The sequence below is a fragment of the Gavialis gangeticus genome, unplaced genomic scaffold (assembly GCF_001723915.1).
Source record: "Gavialis gangeticus isolate Ggan-Ray unplaced genomic scaffold, GavGan_comp1, whole genome shotgun sequence".
In the NCBI taxonomy this organism is placed as follows: Eukaryota; Metazoa; Chordata; order Crocodylia; family Gavialidae; genus Gavialis; species Gavialis gangeticus.
This window is the reverse complement of record NW_017729022.1, coordinates 53,874,046-53,893,809: the sequence shown is the minus strand read 5'-3', so window position 1 is coordinate 53,893,809 and position 19,764 is coordinate 53,874,046. Positions and strand designations below refer to the sequence as shown.

At 41.0% G+C, this 19,764-nt stretch overlaps 1 protein-coding gene and 1 long non-coding RNA gene across 2 annotated transcripts in view; one reads left to right on the top strand and one right to left on the bottom strand.

Annotated features, from left to right (window-relative positions):
* ANO4 (anoctamin 4) overlaps nucleotides 1-19,764 on the top strand; it is a 259,235-nt gene that overhangs the window by 112,113 nt on the left and 127,358 nt on the right. Inside the window, exons 5-7 of the mRNA XM_019514994.1 lie at nucleotides 3,153-3,253; nucleotides 8,480-8,524; nucleotides 13,792-13,923. Coding sequence (XP_019370539.1) covers nucleotides 3,153-3,253; nucleotides 8,480-8,524; nucleotides 13,792-13,923 — 278 coding nt within the window. The remainder of the gene's footprint in view (nucleotides 1-3,152; nucleotides 3,254-8,479; nucleotides 8,525-13,791; nucleotides 13,924-19,764) is intronic.
* LOC109295880 lies at nucleotides 8,138-14,696 on the bottom strand. The gene is made up of 3 exons (XR_002096854.1): nucleotides 14,582-14,696; nucleotides 11,742-11,905; nucleotides 8,138-8,495 (listed from the first exon to the last, which is right to left on the bottom strand). It is a non-coding gene; the product is annotated as an uncharacterized LOC109295880 (long non-coding RNA).

Here is a 19,764-nt window from a genome sequence, read left to right as displayed (position 1 = left end):
AGCTAACCGGTGACGCTGCGAGTGGCCGTCCAGCCACTGACCTCCCCTGCAGTGCTGTTGTGTTCTTTACCGCTACTCCTAAAGCACTACATATTTATTCAGTTTTGCACTGAGCTATAATAAAAGAGTGCCCGTCGGATGCCCCAGGTGATTAATCAGCCCTTAGCAATCTTTATAAAGGAACATATCTATTATTAAATCCCAGATCAAATCAAATCCCCAGAACTGTAAACTGAGCCCAGTAAACTCTGCCTGACCAGCCAGAACAAAAATGCTGGGAAAGAGAAAAATTATTGTAGTACAAGCCTTCAAAGTTTTAATAAAATGGAAGCTTTTGTGTTGAGATTGGTTATTATAATCAAGAAATGCTTTGTCTTTTGCAAAAAAAAAAAAAAAAGGGAGGGGGGATAGAAAATCTGAAAGGACAGAATACAAATCCATTTTAAGAATTAGATATTCCCTATTATTTGTTGCTTCCCTGCAACTCTGTAAGCATGTTCTAAGTATAAATACCACCTACTCACTAATAACATACGAGAGAAAACTATAGATGAAGCATGGGTGAGGCATCTAGAAACAGAGAGATACTGTATTTAATTTCTTATCTAAATGAGAAGATTAACAGAGGCCAGCCATTTAAGTATTTTTGTAACAAAGATAATTTACTGGGTACTTTCTTTCAGATGTTTTATTGGCACCTATTTTTCCTTTTCAACATAGAAAAAACTGTATTTCATGCAATTATTTCTCCATTTAGTGTTGTTTCTCCTCTTTTCTTTCTTATTTTAGCATTTCTTTTTTTCCCACATGAATGTTAACTATTCATAACCCTATGAGAATTTGAATTCTATATTAATAACTTAACAACTCATCATCTCTTTCCGCCGAAGAAGACTGAAAGCGCTGCCAAATATATTTTGTTTAGATTTACTGTAGATTAAAAGCTGATTAGATAGTATTACAAGGTATTAGAAAAGCACCGCTTATATAATAAGGATTTTTTAAAATTTGTGTTGAGCACTTACAGATTTTTTTCAGTTTTCCATGGAAAGGGAAACGTTAAACATTTTAGAAATCAAAATTAGATCATAATCATCTGACATGAAATAGCAGACTATCCAGCCATGCTTTTGCAACTCAAGTGCTAAGTTTTGTAGTGTTCAAATCAAAGTGGAAAGGGTTCCCATTAGCCTCCTGAAAGAATTCAGTCACCAAATTTAAGGGAAATTAGGAGTAGTTTCACTTCATTGAGCAAGTTCCATGCCTCTCCATATGCTATTAATGGGTACCTAGACCCAGTATCCCTTTGTACATGAGGTTTAACAGTTCCTAGAGAAAATATTTCATGGAACTGTATTACGCTTTTTTGCTTGTGGGTGAAGCCTTGCATTGGTGGTTTGGAGGAGTCCTTTGGGGAACAATTGCCTATAAATGCTGGCAACTGGACTCAGTGGCCCACAAGCATCTGTCCAGTTCTGTGTTTCAATATCATCCATTGTTCATTGGCTTCATCTTATCTTTTCAGGGCTAGCTTGCAGAAAACATCTTATGCAGCAGAGCTGAATACTATTTTCTGTGTACCCCTTTGCCAAAATTCCCTAGGGAAGACATTTGAAATTTGTCAGACTTAGAAAAGTATTACCCAAATGCACTGTCACCTGGAGAATGTTCAAAAGCCATAAAAATCAGGAACAATTCTTAATTACTTGTGTTCAAACCTTGTTGGGGATTGTGTTGCTATTGTGTCATTTAATGTAAAAATATTTTGCACAATGCTGTCAGCTAAAGACATAGACCAGATAAATAACTGCAGTATTTTTCTCAACAAACCTTCAAGCTGGAAAAAAATCTCTTCTGCTACCACATCCTTTATTCTGTCCACTTTTTCTTGAGGATCAATAACATTTTGCCTGTAAATATTTTGTGTGTCTCAGTTATAAAGGATTTTATATTCTGTTTGGGTGGGGGAAGCTATTTTTGTATTGATTTTTTTTCTTCTGTACTAAGGGAAGAAGTACATATATTCCTTAAATTCTGGAACCCTTGATCCTCCTGTCACATATCACAAACTACCATAGCACACTAGCACCTATCTGACATTTCAACATCTATTAGGCTAACAGAAGGAAAAACTAGAAAACTGAAATATCTCTCTTCCACACATAAGGTGCATCTACATGTTGCCCTATGACAATGTTATTACTAGACTGTGCTTTAGTACTTCCAAAATACTAAAGCACAGTGCAGTAACCACCCATACTGCACCATATACAAGTGCACAATTATTTTTAGTAGCTACTTGCCGTAGTGGTGTGCTATAACAGGAGAGCACACGACTATGGTGAAGTAGCTGCTGGTCATGTGTAGACACCCGTGGATGCTATGTCACTGTAACATGTGACTATGGCAACATAGTATCACATGTAGACATGCCCATAAGGCACTAGAGTTACTGGAGCTTCACAGTAAACCAATATTAAACTGCATTAATTTAGAATTAGGGTTGTTATTATTGCTTATACTCCAGTCCCTAAAAGGCAAAGATATCAACAGTGAAATCATCCGACATGTGGGTTTTGATAGTTGGTGTGACTGTTATAAATTACATTATGGAATGTAATTCTGTGGGAGTTTCACAGCTTTGTAACAATTAAGTTTAATCAGTTTTACTGCCAGTCAAGCTGGATTTCTGTCTCATTCACTCTAATGTCCCTTTCCATGCATAGCCATATACAGTTTTGTTAGGTGACATCTACTTCAGCATGCATGGTCCATGAAAAGCCCTCTCTGCACCGCAGCAGTGAGGATGGAGAGAATATCCTCACATACTCTGTAGTCAGTAGAATTTCCCTGGTCGTTGGCACAACAGATAGCCCAAAGTCACAAGGATAAGTCTATGGCTTTTCTGTAGTGGACAGGCTCCTCTAGAGGAAGATATGGCCCACTGGAGGATAGTCACCAAAGCAATGTCAAAAAAAAAACGGTGTGGGTATACACATGTGTACTGGCTGAAAGGGGAGTTTCTTGCAATTGATGAGTAAGGCAGATGAGAGAAGGGAAATGACAGAGGCAGAAGGTCCTTTGTTCTTCAGACCTCACTTGACTTGAAAGCATTAATAAGTCTTGGTGGGGGTTTTGTTTCTCTGTTGCAGTCATCTTTAACCAACAGCGACATCATCTTTGTGAAGCTTCATGCCCCATGGGAAGTCCTAGGCAAATATGCAGAAGTAATGAATGTAAGAATGCCTTTCAGGTAGGTGTAAATAAATTTTGTGTTAACCTCCATATTCAAACTTTACTGTAAAGATAATGTAGAACTAAAATTAAATGGATGCAGAAAAGCTATTCTGTGAATTGTCTCACAACTTTAGAAAATATGAAGAGAGAGACAGAGATACCATATTCATTGCTTTTTCTTGTTAATGCCTGCAATTTCCATACAGTATCAATTTTTAAAAAAGGCGACCTGTAGCAGCGCTGCTGTTTTTCATGGGGTATTCTATTCTTAGGCCCTTTAACCCCTTCACTGCTGGAGCCCCCTGCATACTCGTGCGCTGCTGTTTTTTAAATGGACATTTCATTGAAATTGGGAGGTCGAGACGATCCAGGTACGTACGGCAGCACAGAAGGTGCATGTCTGTTGGACGTATCTGGTATGTTCGGCACCTGTAAATTGACTGTTCTATAGTATAAAATAAAGGATAGACAGAATATAAATAAGTATCCCATCTAAGAGAAGAATGGCATTCAGACAGTAAATATGCTTCTGTCTTTGGAGAAAGAATAGAAATTGTATTGTATGCTGTTGGTGGCTAAATTAATTTCATCTGATAATACAGCTTTTTTATCTTTTTATCAAATATGATTTGTATGACAGATCTCAATTTTGATGTTAAAAAAGTCTTATTTTTCTCTGTTAAAACAACATTAAGGGCTTCATTTGAACTGTCCAAGCTTCTAAACTGAGAAGGCCTAATTCTCCTCTCACTTAATGGGAATTACATCTGATCTAAATGGAGTTATTTCTGATTTATCCTGGTGTAAACAAGAGAATCAGACCCAGAATATGCAAAGAATGAATGATCTGTGATGAAAGCTGTACCCAGAACTTTATGGATGTCCCTTTCTCATTTTGAGATGAAAGAAATACCGTTATGTGCTATAGACCATTGTATTTTATTAGGAAATCAGTCTGTGGGCTTGTCTACATGTGGACCTTTTATGCGGGTTTAGCCTAAAATCACCATTTTTAAGTTCCCTGAAGACCGTGTGTCCACAAGTATGCTCCCTTAATGCACCTTAAAAATGGCAATTTTGACCTAATCCCACCCAAATTTGATACCTGCTTAAAGCAAGTACCAAATACCAAATTTAGGTGTGATTAGCTATGTCACATTAGTCCACGTATAGACACTTAATGCGCATTAACGTGGCTATACGTGGGCTAATGCGATTTAGCTATACGAGCTTAAATATAATGCACCTTAATGCACATTAAATCACTTTAATGCACATTAAGGCATCCTAAATTGCTTTAATGCACCTTAAACAAAGGCGCATTAAGTTTAGGTACATGTAACTACAGTTGACCCTCACCATTTGTGGGGGATACATTCTCGTATCCCCAGCAAATGGTGAAATCCGCAAATCAGGCACTACATTTATAATGCAGTCTGCATTCATGAACACAGTGCCCCCATCAGCTGGGGGTGGGCACAGCTCCGGCGGCAGTGGCAGGAGCCCAGCAGCAGCAAGCACGGCGCTCCCAAGGAGCTTCTGTAAGTGTATACAGTGTATTTAAAATGTGGGTTTGGCATTTATAATTGAATATAAATTTATAAGTATTTGAAACTACAAATGCCAAACCCATGAATAGCGAGGGTTTCCTGTACATGTGTAAACATGCCTTGTATGTACTAGAGTTTTCATTTTAAGACAAACTCTTTTTTCCCCTTGTATGTGCATGTTTAGTGTTAAAAAGGAGAAAAAATTGCCAGGATATTTAGAGTCTAATTTTTTATTTCTAAAACCGTGAAAGCTATAAATCAAGTTAATCTTTTGATGCCATTGGCGTTACCATGGGATGAAGTTGTCCCAAAACATAATGGTAATAGCTCCTGCTTGTCAATCAGAGCATCATCCAGCAGGAAGTCAAATTTTAGTTTTTATAGAAAACTTGGACCTTCCTGATCCATACTGCTCAGAAGTGTCAGTAGACAGCAATGTTAATATAATTCAGAATATACGCAAATCTATACAGATATTAAAATTATTTCTTGACATGCTGCGTTTTTTCATCTCTATTCTTTGAACAGTCATTGCAAGACAGGAAGCCAGTAATGTATACGATATATTTATAAAATTACAAAAGAGAGGCATACTGAAATGTTCCCATAGAAAGTTTTTATACTAAATAACTTTAAAAGAATTTGTTTTCAGAAGCGTCCATTAGTTTTAGTTACCTCTATTTCCAGAGTGCTTAATTGAACACACCAAGGAACTAGTTTCCAAGTTTAAGTACAGACATTCAAAAAGTCCGAGGTAGAATTGATCCAACTTACATGGGTTTCTCTAAGCTGCGTAGATTAGATCAAGAGTGAAAGGAAAACACATTTTCCCTTCAGTGGGAGGGAGGAACATACAGATGCTTGCAGTGGCTGAGACTAGAAAGCAGGGGACACTCCCACATGCCTCTCAGTGTGCCAGATATTGCTGAGGGCAAATGAGTGGGGCCCATCCTTGACTGGCTATCAGGCACATGCCCCCAACTCCCTGCTGTCACCATGGATTTTCCCCTGCACCCAGCCGACACTTCCAGGGGAACCCCAGAGGGGGTCACCATGACACCCCACCCCCATCTCTGCCAGCTGGGCTGTCAGGCATGCCATGGTAACTCAGTCTGGGGCTCAGCTGGAAGCCTAGGGTTGGGAGTGAGAGAGGGACCATGGTAACAGCAAGGAGTTGGAGGGGATGTGCATGGCAGCCAATCAGAGGTGACCTGGCTCTGTAGAAGGAAGAGGCCTAATCCTTCTTCTGAGGGGCTCAGTCCTTCCTTCTAGGGAATACTTCTGTCCCCACTGCCCAGCACAAGTCTCCTGGACTGTCCAGAGCATCTTGCTGGAGCTCGGCACCAGCAGCAGCTGGCAAGATGTGCCAGGCGGTGAGGACAGGAGCGCTCCATAGAAAGAAGGATCAGATCCCTCATAGCTTGGCACCAGCCGCAGCTGAGGGGCCTGGTTCTTCCTTCTATGGATTGCCTCTGCAAGCCTCCCGGGCTGCCCAGCACATCTTGGCAGCTGCCACTGGTACCAAGCTGCAACAAGACATGCCAGGAAACCTAGGAGGCCCTGCACCCAGCAGCAAGAACAGGAGCACTCTGCAGAAGGAAGGTTTGGGTTCCTCAGTTGCCACTGGTGCTGAGTTCCAAGGGGCCTGATCCTTCCTTTTATGGCGCACTGCTGTCCCTGCTGCTCAGTACAAGCCTCCCTTCCTGCCCCCCCTTGCCTGCCTATATCTGTGCTAGCTTGTGTCCGTGACAACCCAAAGCAGCTGAACACCCCACAAGTGCTAGCACATCTCCCTATGAGGGGGGCAAGCAGGGTGGGAGGCACAAAGGCCCCTGGGATGCCGGCAGACAGCAACCTAACAAGAATCAATAGGGGATCTGGTACAAAGTTTGATAGACTGGTCTAACCTAAACTGATTAAGTCTGATACTACATCCATCCAAGTCTATCTCAGGCCTGGGTTCTGCCATTTTTAAACCAGTCTGTGTGCACTGAAATTCTGTCCTCTTACAGGTTTAGCCAGTTTTTGGCCCCTTACACCACCATTTATGTAATGTATATACTTTGCCCAAAGCTGTTGCCTTATTCACAGTTCCCAGTAATTTAGGTTGGAATTGCCAATACATTACACCGTATCGGGAGAAAACACCTCTGCAATTGATACACTGAGTTTCAAGCTGGGCACCCAAAATGAGTAAATATTTCTGAAATTTGGGATAGAATCCAAAAGAGCATGGGTGGATTTTTCAAAAGCACTGGGCTCAGTGGGGGTATGATGAACATTTGCCTTCAGTAGGAGCAGAGTTAGATTAAAACTGAATGTTTTTGAAAAGCTCGTCCTTAGTCCACACTCTGAATGATAAAGATTTTGAGAATATATAACATTATTTAAATTCTAAATTCTGGCAAGTAACCCAAATCAGTAACCCTTTGTTTGTGTATCTGTGGTTTAAAGCAGCAATACAACTTTTATTTTAGAAACTTGCCAAACAATTTCTTCTGGGTCACTCAGGGGCATTGCTATGTTATTTTAGAATATTGGCAAATATACAGAATGAGTTGTGTGGTATGAACCCTTCCTTTTACAGAACTGGTATAGATCAGCATTAAATGATGGAACATTTCAGAATACATAGAAACCAACTTGGTTTAATGATGACCTCCAGTGGATGACAAAAATCAGACTTAAGGAGCAAGGGACTGGAGTTCAATAAGGCATCCAAATCTTGCAGTAAGATACATGGTTAACAAATCCACACCTGAAAAGACCTTAGAGGTTTGAATGGGTTTAAGATTCAATTTCTCTTCTGAAAGAATGGGCAAAGTTCTTAGAGGTACTTTGCATAACTGAACAGCAAGAAACGAGCAACTGGAAATTGGGGTGGAATCTGGCTCCACCCAGACCTGATAGGGAGATCACTCTGCAGGCCTTCTGGGACAGGAACCATAAAGAAAAAATCTGGTACTAGGCCAAAAGAATCCAGTGCAATGCACTTGTCTGACTGTTCACTAGCCCCTCACACACACACCCAGTGCCACACAGCTTATTCTACTTTCAACTGAAATAAGCCATGCCTGTATGAGGGGTGGAGAGACTGGCTGCACATTGGGGCATGTGCCAAGCACGTATTGATTGCCAAGCACGTATTGATTTTGCTTGTGCAATCTAAATATCCATCTGTTTGGGAGGATACTTTGCTCATATCCACCATTTGTTCCCATATGTACTGCATGTGAGGGTATATCTTGGTATTAAGCTTTAGTTACTATTGTACTGCATTTTTAAGTGTTCCCCTATTTAAATAGCATATTATTTTTGCAAGTCCAATTTTAATGATTAAGTTATTGATGTGAAAAGCACATAGGTTAATTTATTCATATTTGCATTTTCCCAGTAAAAAATTGACATCCATTTACTGAATTCTTTGGCATGGAACTGTTTCTAAGTCCCTGACATCCACTCATTTATAATCGCTGAAAGAAGAAGAAAGTCAGAAAAATAAGCTTCATGCAATTCAACCAATGGCAAAATTTGTCTTGGGTTCCTTTGACAGTTCTGTTAATCTCTCTTTAGTCTCTTCCTCCACCTCTTACAGGCTTCTATCTTCAATCTCCTTTCCTTCCTTGCTAGTTCATACTGTAACTGACGATGGGTTTTCTTCTCGACTGGCTTCATTTTTGCTGTTCTTCCAGGAGAAAAATCTATTACCTGCATCGCAGATACAAGTTCATGAACAGGTGAGTAAAACACTTTAACTGGCATATTTTATGTCAATATTGATCTATAGATAAATGAACGGTAAAGTTCATATTGGAAGGGCAGGTATGAACATACATGTGCTTTACTAGGCTTGTAAATCCACACCTTCAAAGTATATGTGAAAGAAATTATCAGTTTCCCATTGTAGTATAAGGAAACATCTTTCAAATTAGTGGGATCTTTTAAAGCAGAAGAAACTTTTTATTTTTGGGGGAGTTAAAATATTACTGTAATCTGTTATAAATTATTCTCCTTTACAGTGCACCCTTCTCAACTTATGGTGGTGTTGAAATTAGTTATTTCCTATACTGTAGCTGTGCACAGTGCTTTACAGGTAAATAAAAAGGCCATGAAGCAAATTTATCTGTGATATAATATCACAGAAATCAATAGATAAAGAATTTTTTCCCTAAAGTTTTAACCTTGAAGCACTTCTGTTCAGTTACAAAACATCTTTAAGATGTCTTTGCATTTTTGTCTTTTTACCTCATTTATAAAACAATCAAAGGCTTTCAGTATCCAGAACTTTCACTGTTTTGATTTGATTAAAAAATGTCTTTGGTCCAAAGTGTCTCCAAAAATCTTGGAATAATGTAAAAACTTGGCAAAGGGCAATCCACTTAATGGTTTTCCATGCTAAGATGCTGTTCATGGGGTTTTCAAGTACACTCAGCGATTTATTTACTTTCTTGCATTGAAGTCAGTGATAAACTTCCATTAATTTTAATGGATGTTGAGTTAGGCCAGTGTAGAATGTTTTTGAAAACTCATACGCTAGAACAATAGGTGCTTTCCACTGCAGTTTCTGTTGATATCCACAGGCAAAACTAATTTGCCAAAGTGATCTGAACTTCTTAAGATCAGTATTCAGTTGTATTAAATACCACTATATCCTTCTGGTGATATGAGAGTATCAACATTACTCCAATATGATAGCATACATATGATTTTTTGGTATGCAGCATTTGATCTCTCTGATGAAAAGAGAAATTTTGTTCATGAGCATATTCTATAAATACAATGAGCTCTCCTAAAGCTGGTTACTGTTCCTCTCCTCAGCGTACCCCAGAGTAAGTGCTTTGGGGCTTACTAACTGAAATCTTACAGTCAGCAATTTTTCTAAAGCAATGCACAGGCTGAAAAAATAAGTGGAATAATATCAGCTAGGAAGGTATTCAGCCACAAAGTGCTTTAAAAGTCTTCATTTGCTACCTAAGCTGCAAGAAGTAGACAGTTACTATGCATCTGAAACCACATTGTTTGTAGATATATGGAGTTGCTTTTTTCTTGACCACTTGTACTAAGAGGACCTAAGCAGGTGCTATTTTTTTAAATTAAATGTGTCTTGCCAAATTGGAAACTACAGGTCACTCTCATTTCTTGGTTTATGGTTTCATATTATGTGTGAACCCCACATCATAAACTGGAGGCATAGTCAATGGGCACCTGTTCCTAGTAAAGAATCATGTAAGTTATAGATGGACAAAGCCCTAGTTGTCACGACCATTTCCTTGTTGATAACAAATGAACTAGGAGGATGCTTGCTCTGGCCAACCTAACATGACTTGAGCTTGTCTCAGCTGGAATATGGTGCTTACATATTTTAATCCCTCAATGACTGATTGGTTTAAAAACAGTTAATACACATAATTTTAAGTTTTCAATACTTAACTGTCCCTGAATCTTTCCAGATTCCTGATAGCCTGTTTACTGCATGTCTACACATGCACATTTACTGTGCAGTTACTGAAATTACTGTTCAGTATGGGTGTGTGTCTACACATGCATGCCCTTTCTGCACAGTAAATATGGCGACTTATGCTGACTTGAGTGTAAATTTGATACCTGCATTATGATCAAATTTATGACCAATTAGTTACTGTGCAGTAATGCATGTGTAGATGCCTTACTGTTCAGTAACACTGTATATGTGGACTGATTCGGGACTAACCTTAGTCCCAAGTCAGTCCACATACAGCATTAATGCACTTTAGTGCCTGAATGTATAGACACTGACCTATTCCCTCTTACTGCACAGTAACTTACTGCACAGCAAATTTAAGCTAGCATAAATACACATGTAGACATGCCTAGAGCCAGTGAAACACAATGGGTATGTCCAGACGAGCGTGGATATGCAGTATGTGGCACTGCAGACCTGTCTGTGGCACCACACACCGCACATGCAGGTGTTCCCTGTGCTGCTGCTTTGCAGCATGGTTTGTGGGGGGTTTGACACCAGGAGATCCCAGAGTAAAAAAGTGGGGCAGTGCACATGGCAGCAGCATGCACCACCCAAAACTGGAGCCTAGCCAGCCAGAGCCACACTCCAGCTGCTGGCTAGGCTTCCAGCCATGCCTGCAGTCCCAGAAGCTACCCAGGACCACAGGTAAGGCTGCTGGGGCCAGCAACTGTGCTGGCCCCAGCCTCCCCTAACCCACTTGGGATAACCTGCGACACATGAGAGCACCCGTGGCATGGGCATTCCCCAGGGACAAATAACAATGGCACAAGGTGTCCCCAGGGAAACAAATGTCTGTGCTAATCTGGACACACCTAATATGTTTTAACTCTGTCTGTCTGTGTATTAGTGCCAATACTCTGCCTCTTCCTGCTTTTTTGAGAGAGATACTAACACAGTTTAAAATCTGCATCAGTGCCTATAACCATGTTAAAGTAGCCTGGAGGCATCTTCTGAGGGTCTGATCATTTTTATTTTTCAAAGGATGGAAATAATTTGCTTTGGAGAGTTGGCTTCAAAATGAAACAAGTTCTACACTTCTTGTAGTGTGGCGTATGCATCAGCAGGGAATGAACAAGTCCACTGGGCCCACTAAGGAATATGAATGTTGTAATGACAAAAGCCAGTCAATTTTCAAATAAGCTCATGGTGAAGTCAACATGTTCTTAAAATGAAAAAGTGCTGTGTGCAAGCTGTGATAAACCAGCAGCATACATACTGCAAATGTGCATGTTAGGTCTCAGGATGAATGGGAAGAGGACTACAGATTCTTGAGCGTATTAACAGTTTATCGAAGTCAGATTATTTTACTAAATATATAAGCCTGTCACTGAATGTGTTGAAACAGTTCTTTCTCAAACCCTCCCCAATTTCACTAACAAAAAACAAAGTGTAATACTGAAAGGCTTAATTGCCCCTTTCAATAGACGAGAGTCAGTGAAAGGGGAGAATACCTCAGAGCAAAGCTTTGATCCTCCATATAGAATTGGGGTGCCCTTCTGCACGGTACAGGCCTGGAGCTGAAGGCCTTCTCTTAAAGGCACTGTACCTTCAAAGCAGGTGTGCACTCTTCCAACTCTGACCTTATTCCTTGACATTATGTCTTCCATGGTCTTCACTGAAGAGGAGAAGGACATAGGAGATTAATACATTCCCTAAGAAATTCCTGTTTAACAGCTGGAAACTTCTCTTATTGTTGTGTGGGGGCAGCAAATAAAAAACTAGCCACCCAAAATAGAAGAGAGAATGGTTTATAACAGAAGTGCTAGCTTGTTCCTCTTTGACCTACTCTTTCCACTCTAGGTGGCCACCCACCATTAATTTAGAATAACAATAAAAAATTATGGTGAACTAGTCCGCTAAAATAGCCTTTTTTTCTGTGTGTGAATTTTCTGAACTAGTCCCAGTTTCCCATATGGGTTTGTACATGTCACGGGGGTTTACTAAATTGAAGCAGTGGGTTTTTAAAAACACTGCTTCAATTCAGGGCAAAGTAAACCCCCATGGCATGTACACAAGGGTCGGGCCTAATCCTTACCTGCATCTCCAGCGAAGGGGAGGAGAGGGTGAGCTGCCAGCAGGCTAAGCAGTCCCTGAGCTGTGTGGGGAGAGGAGGGGCTGGTGCTTCACTCCACAGCAGCAGTGGCACCCACCTACAGGCACCCAGCCCAGGAGGTCCTGAGAGACACTACAGGCACCCAGCCCAGGAGATCCTGGGAGACACCACAGCCACTGAGGGAAGCACTGGGCTGCTTTTTTTTTTTTTTTTCCTTCAGTGGAGCCTGCCTGTATGGGCTGCTGCTGGGCTGCCTGTATGAGCTGCCTGCACAGACCCTGAGCTGCACAGAGCCCGGTGCGTCCCTCCGCTGCTGTAAGGTAGCAAACTAAAACACCTTGGACATGTTTTATTTTGCTGCGTCCCAAAGTCATTTAATGCACATTACGCTGCTGACGTGCAAACAGCTGCACCATTAAAGCAGTGCAAAAGAGCATTAAGTCACGTGAAAGGCCAATTTTGTGGTGTGTACAAATGGCATAGTGATTAACTGTAGGCACATGAATAGTTCCATGATGGATGAGTCTTTATAGAAACCCAGGCCTTACACAGGCGGGAAATTCTGGTTAGGGTGGTAAAATGCAAGGTGCCCTTGAGAGAAGAAGAATATAGTTTGTGAGAAAAATTCTGTGTTTTTACTCCACATTTTCTGTGTATTATTTTAGTTCAGATTTGCTTTTGATTTAAGATGTCACTTTCAATCACCTGCAATCTTGGTATGTGTATCTGTGGTTTGCTTTTTTTCTATGAGCATGCTGCAGATATGCCTCTTCCTCTTGTTTAGCATTGGTTTGTTTTCAGCTGTTGAAGTGGGACTGTTAAATGTGAGACCTGGCATTACTATCATCTCCCAAGCTATGTGCTTTGAGTAATATAATTTCATAAAGGATGTACTACCTTAAGACATTGCAGTTGAAGCATATTAAAGAAATAAACAGTTTGTTTTCATGGAAATATTTTTCATGTATGAGTTGATGCAAAACTGCAGTGAGATGATTTATTTTTCTGGGATCGTGCTGCCAAAGCTTTCTGTAATGGTTTCTTCAGTACTAATGTTTACATGCCCTTAGTAAGCGCACTGTAGTTTGTCAATTAATTTCCAAATTTAAATTAAATTAGCCAAAAAAGCTCAGAAAGTGAAAGTTTGAGGGCTGCCAGAAGCTTATTGGGTTTTACTAAGATTTGCAGCATCTGTGTTGCTGTTCTGTTAGGAAGAGAATTAGATGCTGCTACTCTACTGAATGCTAGTTATTAATAATCTGCATTCAGTGCATGTAACTCAGTCTGAATTCTGAAATGCCTTACACACTTTGCTTCTTTCATAACTGTAAATATTACACATCCTTATATTTTGTGTTTTTGAGTGCTCTGTAAGGTTTAAATGTAGTAGATAATGGAAACCCTATTTCCTTCCTGCCTCACTGGATATCCCCTTTCATGTACTGCAGGATCGAGAAACAAATAAGCAGGTTTCGAGGATGGTTACCTAGAAAGCCTATGAAACTGGACAAGGAGACACTGCCAGACCTGGAAGAGAATGACTGCTACACTGCCCCTTTCAGCCAACAAAGGATCCACCAGTGAGTATTCTGTTAAATCTTAAATTTAAAGCAAAATATCTCTTTCCAAAAGAATTTTACAGAAATCTAGTTTTCAGTGCAGATATTAAGGATTATTGGTATTTTTGTTGGTAATATTTCCCTATCCAGTGAAGGTTAATACAGGTATTTTGTACAGGTATTGATAAAGGTAAAATATAGCTAATGGTAAAGTATTTGGGAAACTGACCATGTAAAAATAGCCCCTTCCCAATAGGTGGTCATAAATTTACCTAAATTAAATTTGTACAGCTTTTTACTCCTAGTAATCAATGCAGAGCAAATGCAGTTCTAGATGACAGCACTGCTTTTTCCACTTCTTATATAGCATCAACAAATAGTTTACTAAACTCTAGTTTCAAGGCCAATCAGTTAAACTTATGCCAATGTGGTGATAACAGTGGTGCGTGTAACAGGGGCTCAGGCAGGAGCCCTGTTACTGAGATAGTTTCAGGCATGGATGACCTAAGAATGCACTCCACCAGGTGAAGGGAGTTACACACCAGGGTGAGGACAGAGTGATGAACCCTCCACGGCCAGTATAAATCTGGTGGTGGAGCAAACACACTTTGCTTTTGGGCACTGGAGGACAGATGAGGGACTACCGGGACCTCAGAAGATGGAAAACAAGAAGCCTAACCTGTGATCCAGAAGGGTGCCAGGAGCACAGGACTCTGGATGACATGGCAGGTCAGCTACAAGGCAAACTACTTTCCCAGCTGCTCTGGTAAGTGCAGGGAAGGACCATGGGGTAGGGATCCCAGAGAGAGAAAGAGTGTCCCCAGGATGGTGCATGGGCAGCAGGAGCTAGACTAAGCTATCGGCCCAAACGGGACAGCCACAATGCCAAAAAGGTGATCCAGAGAGCAAGAGAGCAGCAGGGTTCCCTTATCGGCTATGTGGGCTTCCCTTGCTAATGAAGTAATCAGCAAGGCTGTTATTACCTTGCAACCTCCTGCTGTGAAATAAAGGCTACATTGTGAGAATTTACTACCTTGCTGGTATATAGTGATTCCTTGCTCTGAAATTACTACTGAATCCCACTCCTTTTCCTTTCTATCCAAGTTATGGTAGGAGAGTCCAAAGGGAGATGGAGCTAGGAGTGACCCCCCTCTCACAGTGCTGAACAGGTATCACCAAAGGCATAGGTTAGCCTGTAGAAGCTTTATTGCTAGTGACAGTGCATAAGAGGAAAAAACCCAGCTTGCCAGGGCTCAGCAATAGGAGAAAGCATCTTTGTCCCTGTAAACATAGCTCTTTCTAATGTGGAAATGGCTCTGTGACTAGCAGTTTGGAAACTCTCAGTATCATAATGTCACTTTTCAGAACAGAACTGCAATTTCTGTAACAGTTGCCAAAGCAAATTATGGAGGTGAGGAGAGTTCTTTATGGAGAGTTTCAGTGCTTGCAATATGAGGAGTGATAATCAGATACTGAAATAAAAAGAAGCACACGGAATAGGCGGCACAGACCAGGATGCTAACAAAAAAGAACTCTGTACTACAGAAGAAGTTAAGATCAGCCTGTGGACTAAGTCAGTCAAGACTATCCCTGTATCAGAGAGAAGATATATTTTGGTAAACATGTCATTGTGAATGAACTATTCAATAAGTAATTGATTTATTTACTGCTACCAATATCAGTGTATAAAATAAATTCTACCATATCAGGTGCTTTTTCATTATTTAAAATATCTGTAAATCAACAAACAAAAACAGCAGCCAAGCTCCGTAATTTCTAGCAAAACTCCCCTCCTGACACAAGTTAACAAACATGTCTCTTTCCACCAAATTTCTACTCCATAAGCCAATCTCTTTAGATACTTAGGCACAAACAAGCTGCCTTGAAAGAGGAAGAATATGTATGAAATGCTTCTGTAGGCTTGAAATCAGCAAAAATGAAAAGGAGAGAACAACAGCCTCCAGATCAATGTTACTAGTAACTTTGCTTGAAATCAGGTCCACAAGAAAGTTTTGTAGGAAGCTTGAGAGAGAACACTTTGAACATAGGTAAGAAGATTATTTTTCCCCTGACTTCATCCTTGTTGGTTTTTGAGTTGTTAATATAAATCTTTTTATTAAGAACTGTTTTAGGTTCATTAATGTGCTTATTGTTGCTTTACACGTCCTTTATATCACTTCATACTTTGAAACTCTGTTTCCCAGCAGAGCTGACATTTTTCTCCTCTGCTTTTTTTGTCTTCCTTTCATTTTGTTACAGATAAAATACTAGCAGAGCCTTTTTCTTCCCCCTGCATGGTGTTGTCTTATATTATTTTTGCACTCCCTTCATGACCTTGTGGGCTTTGCCATTCTGTTGGGTTTTCCTTCTCTTTTTTTTTCAGTGAGCTGACTTGTTTAATATTCTGTTAGTGAAAAGGGCATTATAGGGGCCTTTTAAATTATTTTCTTTTTTGGTTGTAGAAAGCAAGCAATGACTAATTAGAAATGTAAAGTTGAAAAGGATGTATTTGGTAACTGTGATGGTCTGAGACAAAAGAAATGCAAACATCTAGAACTCTTGGTTCAGAAATGATACCTTTTATTAGACCAACTAGGAAATTGCAAAAAAAAAAAAATCTTTTTCTGCAAGCTTTCAGCCTTGAACACCCTTCATCAGGCTCTGGGAAAATTAAAGATGGTAAAAAGTCCCCATAAGTAGGAAATCAACTTCATTTTTGCACAGAGGGAGCTGGAGATGGAAAATCTGTCCCTCTGGGTCCATGAGAGTGTCTCTGTGAGTTGAAGATTTTTGCATTTCTTTGTGTCTCAGACCAACACAGCTACCACATACATCCCTGAAACATTCAAGATGCCGAATTTTAGCCAATTTGGGATTTTTAACTTCGTTGGAGAACAACAAGAAAGATTTTTAAACCTCCCTGCTTGCCATCTGACACTCTAGGGAAGGAATCCTACCTGATCTACACAACAAAAAGAAACTCAGAACAACTCACAAAGATGCTCTCATGGACCCAGAGGGACAGATTTTTCATCTCCAGCTCCCTCTGTGCAAAAATAAAGTTTATTTCCTACCTATGGGGACTTTTTACCATCTTTAATTTTCCCAGAGCCTGATGAAAAGTATTTGAGCCTGAAAGCTTGCAGAAAAAGATCATTATTTTGCAATTTCTTAGTTGGTCTAATGAAAGGTATCATTCCTGAACCAAGATTCATAGATTTTTTGGGGGTCAGAAGGGACTTCAGTAGATCATCGAGTCTGACCCCCTGCCCTGGGTAGTAAACAGTGATGGGGTCAGATGACCCCAGCCACGTGTTTGTCCAGTCTTCTCTTAAAGACCTCCAAGGTAAGGGAGAGCACTGCCTCCCTTGAAATTCCATTCTAGATTCTGGTAACCCTTACCATGATGAAGTTCTTCCTGATGTCTAGTCTAAATCTGCTCTGTCAGTTTTTGGTCATAGTTTGTAGTTACTCCAGGGGGTGCCCTGGTAAACGCAGCATCCCTTGCTGCCTCCCTCTCACCCCTGACGAATTTGTAGACGACCACTAGATCACCTCTCAGCCTTCTCTTACAGAGGCTGAAGAGATGCAAGTCCCTCAATCTCTCCTCGTAGGACCATACCTGCAGGCCCTTAACCATATGAGTAGCCCTCCTCTGGACCTTCTCCAGGTTATCCACATCCCTCTTGAAGTGCAGTGCCCAAAACTGGACTCGGCATTCTAGCTGCGGCCTTACCAATGCCACATAGAGGGGAAGTATTACCTCCTTAGACCTGTCCATGATGCATCTGTACGATAGAGTGTGATTGATCACTTCATCACATTGTTGACTCATGTCCATCTTCAAGTCAACTATGACTCCGAGATCCCTTTCCACTGCTGTGCTGCTTAGGTCATCTCCCAATCTGTAAGTGTATTGGTGATTCTTTCTCCCTAGGTGCAGTACTTTGCACATATCTTTGTTAAACTGCATCCTATTTTGTTCTGCCCACTTCTCCAGCCTGTCCAAATCCTCCTGAATCCATTCTCTGCCCTCCAGTGTGTTTACTTTGCCCCATAATTTGATATCATCCATGAATTTGGGCAGAGTGTTCTCCACACCCTTGTCCAAGTCACTGATGAAGATATTGAACAGCACTGGTCAAAGGACCAAGCCTTGGGAGACCCCACTGCCCACATCTTTCCAGGTTGATACTGACCCATCCACCACCACTCTCTGGGTGCAGCCCATTCCCCACCCACCTGACTGTGAAATCACTTAGGTCACAGCTACTTTGGTTTTTTTTATGAGAATGAGATGTGACACAGTATCAAAAGCTTTTTTAAAATCCAAGTATTTGACATCCACCTCGACTCCTGTGTCCAAGCAGTTTGTGACCTGGTCATAAAATAAAACAAGGTTTGTCAGACAGGATCTACCTGCTATGAATCTGTGTTGGTTGCTCTTCAGCATTATGTTTCCTGTTAGACTCCCACAAATATAATCCTTAATAATTTTTTCATAGGTTTTCCCAAGGATAGAGGTGACACTAATTGGTCTGTAGTCACCTGGATTCTCCTTCCTCCCCTTTTTGAAAATAGGGACCACATTGGCCCTTTTCCAGTCCTCTGGGACTTGTCCTGAGCTCCATGAGCATTCAAACAGTCCTGCCAGTGGCTATGCTATGACACTGGCCAATTCCTTCAGCACCCTTGGATGAAGATCATCTGGGCTTGCTGACTTGAATATGTCAAGCCCCTCCAAGTGTCCCTTCACTAGGCCAGAGCTAACCTTTAGTGGTCTGGTATCCCTCCTATGATTGTCTGTAGTCCAATTTGGAGATATGTCATTATCTGTGTTCAGGAATACTGATGCAAAAAACTCATTGAAGATCTCAGCTTTGTCCCTCCTATCCATCACTAGTTGCCATAGCCTGTCCTGTAGGGGTCCTATGTTACCATGCACCATCTTCTTGTTCCCTATTTACCTGAAAAAGGACTTTTTGTTGTCTCAAATGTTAGTTGCCAGCCTGAGTTTCATTGCTGCCTTGGCCTTTCTGACTCCCTGCCAGCGTGAGCCAAGTAGATATAATCCTTCTTGGTGGCTACCCCCTGTTTCCACAGTCTGTATACCTCTTTTTTCATCCTTAGGCTTTCCTGGATTTTCCTGTTCAGCCAAGGGGGTTTTTTGGCTCCTCTGCCCTGCTTTATGTGCAATGGGATTGTCCCCTTCTGTGCCCGAAGGATCGTTCCTTTGAGGAACAACTGCCCTTCCTGGACTCCCATCTCACCAAGGCTCTTATCCTTCAGTGCCTCACTTACTAACCTCCTGAGCTTATTGAAGTTAGCTTTTCTGAAGTCTAGCACTTCTGTCCTACTGGTTATCTTCCCCCCTTTTGACAGATAGTGAATTCTAACAATTGGTGGTCACCATCTCCTAGATTACCCTGTATCTGCAGATCCCCCACCAGGTCATCCCCTGTAGCAAACACCAAATCCAGTAAGGCATTTCCCCTAGTGGGATCATATACTTCCTATGTTAAGTGAAGATCTTGTATGCAGGTTAACAACCTACCTGTGTGAACAGTTGGACCTAGCTGACTGCTTCTTGCAGCAGATTTCAGGGTAGTTAAGGTCACCTATGACAACCATGTCCCTTGAGCGTACTGCCTCTGAGAGCTGCCTTGAGAATTCCAGGTCTAGCTCATCCCCCTGGTATGGCAGTCTGTAATAAACTTCCACTACCAAGTCCCTTTCACCCTAACCCCCTTTTATTCTGACCCACAGTACCTCAGTATGCCCCTCTTCTGATCCCATCTTGGTTACTGAAGACATGTATTGGTCCTTAACATAGAGAACAACCTCCCCCCCCCCCCCTTTTTC